General features: G+C 42.0%; 1 protein-coding gene across 10 annotated transcripts in view; it reads left to right on the top strand.

Annotated features, from left to right (window-relative positions):
* LOC109518111 (microtubule-associated protein 4) overlaps positions 1-6,878 on the top strand; it is a 43,636-nt gene that overhangs the window by 11,980 nt on the left and 24,778 nt on the right. For 9 of the 10 annotated variants that reach the window (XM_019873765.1, XM_019873772.1, XM_019873769.1 and 6 more), the window contains exon 3: positions 3,799-3,849. The exons of the other annotated variant lie outside the window; for it this stretch is intronic. In XM_019873765.1, coding sequence (XP_019729324.1) covers positions 3,799-3,849 — 51 coding nt within the window. The remainder of the gene's footprint in view (positions 1-3,798; positions 3,850-6,878) is intronic. 10 annotated transcript variants of the gene reach the window in all.

Below are 6,878 nucleotides of genomic sequence, written 5' to 3'. Positions count from 1 at the left end.
TCTGTGTGCCCTGCGATTGGCTGGCAACCGGTTCAGGGTGTCCCCCGCCTACTGCCCAAAGACGGCTGGGATAGGCTCCAGCACCCCCAGCGACCCTTGTGAGGATAAAGCGGATCAGAAAATGAATGGATGGAAATATAATATTATTCAAAATAATGTAAAAAGCTAATGTATGTACTATGAAGGGCGTGCTGCTAAACGTTAACTAATAAATTGTGTAAAGGAAGGAGTTACAATGATTTGGGACGTACACTGAGCCTGTGTATCTGCCTTCAGATCATGACATACGAGAGTACATTTGTGTGTCTGTCGAGAGGCTATTGTATTACATTGTCACGTTTTGTCGGCTCCACGCGTTTTCGGGAACGGCGTGCAACATAAGCTGTCAGTGTCTCTCACTTGCCGTGTATGTGCATGCCCTCGCATCAGCTTCAGCTGCTTGACTGATGTTGACTCGAGTCTCCGACAGTCCCTGAAGTAAGGCAGCTCTCAAGGGCACCCCGCTTCACTTTGCTCTCAATCAGCAATTCACGTAAAGAACGGCACTTCAAAACGCCACACTTTTACACACACGTCACCTTCTGTTCTCATTAAGAGAATAAATCAACTACATGAATCCATTTTCGACTTGTTTGACTTCTTGGCTTGTAGTTCCCATAAACTATGCCAACTGAAGCCAATCAACTCCTTGACAGTGGGGGATGGATTCCTCAGAGGTAAAGCTACAAGAAACAGAAAAGGTATATTTCAGTTTTCCTGTCAGGAAATGTCTGGGCCAAATCACGATGTTTACTTCTTCACCGATAGCAAGATGACATTTTGGTGCGGATACAGTTTGATGAAATATGCACCATCTCAACCGGCAGCAGGCAAACTTTTGTAGTCAAGGGCCAGATTTGATCTTTAAAATGGACAGATGAGCCGGGTCATTCAAAGGTGAGGATGGGTAAAGTTCAAAAGTTTTTGTATAATAATAATAATAACAATAATACATTTTATTTATAAGCGCCTTTCAAAATACCCAAGGATGTTTAGTAGTCACATTTTAATCAGTCATTGTCAATTCAAATTGTATTATTGAATTAATTTGCCAATTATTTAATACGGTACATTTTTAGTGTGTCAAAAGTGCTTTTAGTTTTTATGGTATTTAAAATAAATGAATCCCAAATTATTTGAAATATATGACATCAAATTTGAATAAATACATTTTTGATGAACCATGCATGAATTTTATTTCTGGAATATATTATGTAATAGTGATGAAGTCACTAAGCTTCACTCATACATTGTATTACTCGCAACACTTCATAATGTCTATCTTTATTTACATTCACTGTCACGAAATACATTTCTGAGTGCGTACGTGTTCACATCTTCCTTATGTTGTGGTGACAAATCCGTTTACACTGCAGCGCGTCTCATTGCATGGACTCACTGCATCAAAGTTGAATGTTAAGTCTTGGGTGGAAAAGGGTTATTGTGTGTATACGTGTGTATGTATGTGTGTGTGTATATATATATATATATATATATATATATATATATACCTGTATATATAAAATGTTATTTTATTTTCAAATTCCAGTCGTATGGCCATGTTCCATTTCAACCATTACGTACTGTCTGCTTAGTGTCATGAAAACTTCATGTTAAATATCGCCACCATTCTATATTCGATCCACCCGCTCCCTCCATTTCTGTTCACGTTAGTGTTCAATAACTACTGCAGTTTTCATATTTGCTTGATCCTTTGACTTCTCCCACACTGCACGTTAACGTTTAGACGCTTGGCAGTTTTACGTACAGCAGCAACCGCATTGCAGATTTGATTTCTTTTTATGTCATCTGGCAATCAAGTTTCCTGAACAGTGAGCCTCATCTGTTCCCTTTGAAACCCCGAGCATGATGTTTTTTGTTTTATGTAATACTCTATGAACCGCAGATGCCCTTAAATGACGGATGGTATCAGGCACTGCTGGACCCTCGCTGCCATTCTGGATCTGCTTGGATGTCATTCAGCCACTGGGTGTATAGTCTGAGAATAAACAGACTAGCGGCCACCGCTTTGAATATACTAGCTTGCTGGTGAAATTTCTATACGATCAAGTTGTGTCCCCCGCACTGAGCAGTTACCATCCAGATGGTCATCGGGTCGAGTTTTGACCACTGCACACAATTTTTGAAATGAAATTCCACACAGCACTACGTTTAAATGTACAAATCAATCGGGTTATTGACGTCGTTTCACAATGTTCCGTGGAGCTTTTATTTTGTGGGTTGAATTGAATCTGAGGACAAACTATGTCTGCCTTCAAATGCTTCGGTGGCGATGATGCTCCCGGAGTGGCTTGTTGTTACTTTCTCCTTTCTAATTTTGATCAAATTCAACTTTTCTACATGTTATCCGTTATTAAAACGGACAGTGTGTTTTCATATTTTGTTCCTGAAAATGTGCTTAACATTTAAAAAAAAAAAGGCTGGGAACTGACTGCATGCATGGCTAGGATTACCTTTAATTACGAGTTCTCATTAAATATGAATAGATGTTGCCAGGTAGGCGGAGTCTATCAAATAAACAAAACGACAGTTCAACCGGCGATGACTCAGCTCTCGGGGCCGTTGCGGCTCTTCAGACACTTGGGTCAGACAGTCAGACTGTGTGTGGGCGCTGGTCAGTGACAGCCAGCTACGGGACAGGCTGTGGGTGGTGTTGCCAGTGATCAGCTCTGGCACGCTTTGCACATTCGGACAAATGCAGACATGCTGACAGGCAGTGCCAAACAGCAGGGTGAGGCAGTCTGACTGTTGTTGTCCTCTGTCTGCAGGCAAGTTGAATGTTGAAAGTGCTTTTCTTTTTTCTGTTGTTGTTGTTTGTGTACACCGCAAAGAATGTTCACCTTTATTCATATGCACTCATAACATCTTGTATGTATGAGTGCCACAAGCATTTGTGTATGGCCCTGTGTGATTCTATGTGCCCTTGCATGGGGTTTAATTTGCTTCATGAGATGTGGCAGGTTGTTGAGAACTTGAACGTGGCCTATTTTCTCCAAGTTGCGCTCATCACTGTGTAAAACGGGATAACCTTTATGGATTCTACTTGAAGTAGTTGACCCACATTCATGATGAAAGGGGAAGTCAAACCCACAATTTTCTTTTACAAGGGTTGGATTTAGTTTCATGCAGCCATTAGCTGATGTGTTTGCGTTTTCGCCCCCCTCTAAAAAAAGCTCCACCTACTCACTGCATGCACAGGCCAAAGCCTTGTCTAAAATAAAAATAGGTTTTTCAGTACAGTATTGCGTAAATTTGTTTTTTTTTTTTTTTTTGTATTTGGTTTTGTCATTTCACATTTGATTTTCCTTATTCCGACTGCCTGGTAATCTGCTCCGCTGAGTCACCAATGTTGACATTAGATGGAGATGCTGAGACCTGACCTTGTAACACCTGTCCTCGTTTACATTTCCGCCCCACTTAACGTGGTATTTTGACTCGCGGCCTGGTTAACTCATTCCGAGTCGTAAGTACGTGAAAGCTAAATCCAATGCAGTGACCTGGCAGCCTCTCGCGGTAGTTGTGCCCAGTGACTGGAACGGGACTTGTGGTTTCAGGGTCCGTGGTTCATCTTTATTTCCAGGCTCAGTCATATTTCTATTTCTGAAATCAGCACCATATCCTGGGATTTTTTTCTTTTTTTTTTTTCTTTAAAATCGTCCAGCCACTTGCAGTCCGATGCATAGTAATGTGTTTTGCTTGTTTCTGTGCTTCCGTATATGTGTATTTGTGCACACGCAGGTACGGCACAGGGAAATGGAGAACAGCAAGCTCAGGGGGTGCAAAAGCCTGGTAAGAGAGATCGCGACATTCCCTCTGCCACCAAAGTGACATTGCGGCAGTCACTCTCGCATCTGACAATGCCAACTCTGGCTTGATTTCCGATCGTTTACTTCCCTCTTCATTCTGTCAAATTTACGTTCTGTTATTGTGTCTGGTGTGTGAACAGAGGCAAGGACACCAAAACGTAAGAAAACAAAAACAAACACCTCACTTTGAAATAAAGGCTGTCATTGCGACTTTGAATTCCCCTAAAAAAGAACAGACTGTTAAGCAGTGATGAGATGTGATGAAATGAGATCAAGGATGGGTGTGACAGAGGGGAAACAATGTTTCGAGCCTTTCGAAACGGCCTTTTCCAACGGAGACCATTGCAATCCAATGTATCTGTGTCAGACTAAAAACCTACCATGCAAGTGATAAGAGAAGCCATTGTGTTTGTCTCTTGACATGGAATATTTACACATTGTATTTGTTTTCTCGATGCGATACTTGCCAGTAAAGAAAAAAAATGGTCAAAATGGTGGAATTGTAAAAAATGTCCCATGACTCCCCTTTCCACTAAAATAACATCCTGTGAAATGTTCAGCAGTCTAGTCGTCAATGTGAAAGGAATGTCCGCTTGGTTAAAATTCTTGTTTTGGCGAACACATGGTCCTGACTAAATTCAGATTAGCATGGGTGGGTGGGTAGACAGATGGTTTAGAGAAGTTTGCGCCGTTAGCAGCTTCAATGAATTAGAATTAATAAGAGAGACAACATTTTCACATGACAGCTTACACGTTAGATCCTCAGCCTGTTTGGAGAACGATGTACTGTCGATACCCTGAGCCGGGTTTTTGGTTTTCACGGACCTCCTCGCCGCTTTTGCCTTATTCACATTCTGCGTTTTGGTGCATAAGGCTCCCGGCTGCCTCAGTAGGGATAAATGTGGTTGACACTGTTCTGCAGTGTTAAGTCGCCTGCCTGTCATCTCTCGCTGCTTTGCATGGCATGATGGAATGGGCAGCGCGCGTCGCCATGGTTACCAAGCTGCACAGTATTTGCGCATGCTGTAGTGCTCGTGTTTGGAAGGCGTTAATCAGAATTCACCAAGCGGATTCCACTTATCGTATGAGTGATATTTGTTTAGTTTTGTTTGTTTGTTTGTTTGTTTGTTTGTTTTTTTAATAAATCATCAATAATAGAAAAGGCATCTGACCTTGTCAAGGTGCATCGAATCAATCTGTATGTGAGTTGTTACTTGATCGGGGAATTGAGAGCACAAGATGAGTGCTGGCAGAGCAAGTACAGCTGTGCATGTATTTATGCATGTTGAGATGTGCCGTGACTGTCGATGAGCCAAAATATTTCAAATATTGCAAATAAACAATACGGATGTATGTTCGACATTTTTTTTTCTTTTTTGTTGACTGTTGAATTTGTGCAACCTGACTAATTGCTTTCTTTCCTCCCCGCCCCCCTGTATTCCCTTCTTACCCTACTTTCACATCAATTTTGCTTTTTCTAATGCCATCTCTTTTATTTTGACACATTTCAATTATTCCTTCAACTGCTGCCATTCCAAACTCTTTCCCTGGCTTCCCAAATCCCCTTTTTCCTCTCTCTCTCTCTCTCCAATCCCTAACGCTTCAGAGGACTAGATCCCGCCTTCATCGCCACACTGACTGCCCATCAGCTGTTTCTGCTTCGAAGCACCTATTTCCCTCCGCAACATTTACACAGACACTCTCCTCTTCTGTCAATGTCATCCTTCAGTCGGCAAATGGAGAAACGTCGGAGGTTCACATGATTGCGCACCACGCACACGTGCAAATATACACTAGGGTCCGATTGATTACTGTGAAGTTTTACAAAAAGAGACACGAGCTTGAATGCGCATGCAAACGGACGCGGAAGCTGATCAATTAACCTGAACTGCGTCTACAAATCACACACTTCATTTTTTTAAGTCGTGTGAGCTGCAAATAGAGTATTCAAACCGGAGTCAAAATGGCTGATTTTTTGCATCTTTAATTTGCGGGTGTGAAAGGCAGGTGCCAACCAAGCGCAGGTGAAATGAGAGGCATCAAGGAAAAAACGTTTTATTTTTGCGGGCCTTTTTTTTTTTTTTTTTTTTTACATCTGTGCGCCCGCTATTTGGGATCTTAGTTGCAAATAAATGTAAGTCATAGAGCCACACTCGCATAATCCCAACTAAACATGACCCAACGCTGCATTCATCCCCGTGCGAAGGAGTCGGCCACAATCAACCCGCCTGGAATTTGTCCCCTACAGTGGACAAAGTCTTTACCAGACAAACACACACTCATGCAACAACTACGCTCAAAGGCGTGTCTGAAACCTTTCAAAGTCATTCACCAAAGCTGTGAGACTCATCTGTCAACACCCGGTAGCGAGGCTGTTTTGCACACACGTAGGTGGGTGCGCCTTGTCGAGAGAACGGCGAGATGAATATCCCCACTGGCTGATTATTTCGACTTTTGTCAACGCGTGTATTTTATTAAGCTGCCACTCACGCTCGCTTGTGTCGATTACCTTTCCGTAAATTGTGAGCTGTTTTGAAGTTGTGGACTTCTTCCTTCCTTTGCGCCGGTGTAATTCCTGAACCAAATAAATTCTGCTTTTAATATGCTGTCATTTGACAATCGGGTCATCTGAAGAATGTCAATAGAAGTCTTGAGGGTTTTTTTTTAATTTTTTTTTTTAAGCATAGTTTTGTTGCATTTATCTGTGGTGTGTCGAGTAGTCACTTTTATTGATTCAGCAATATTTCCAAATGCATTGATTACATTCCATCTCTCTTTCGTAATCCCGAGTCATGTATGCATCGCGGTAATTTTGGTTGAGTTGGGTATCTCTCCCCGGATTCTTCCTTTTCCCACACTTGCCTTTCTCTGCCCACATCTTGTGCTAATAAACTGCAACCTAACGCACTCACCTTGTCTTTGGCATCTTTCTTCTAACCACCGTCGAGTCGTACCTTTTTAATCTTCATGTCTGAACTGCTTGATTGTCCCCCATTCTATCCTTGAAGCCTT

The sequence above is a fragment of the Hippocampus comes genome, unplaced genomic scaffold, assembly GCF_001891065.2.
Source record: "Hippocampus comes isolate QL1 unplaced genomic scaffold, H_comes_QL1_v1.1 scaffold126, whole genome shotgun sequence".
NCBI lineage: Eukaryota > Metazoa > Chordata > Actinopteri > Syngnathiformes > Syngnathidae > Hippocampus > Hippocampus comes.
Note: the sequence above shows the minus strand (reverse complement) of the source record. Positions and strands in the feature narration are given on the sequence as shown.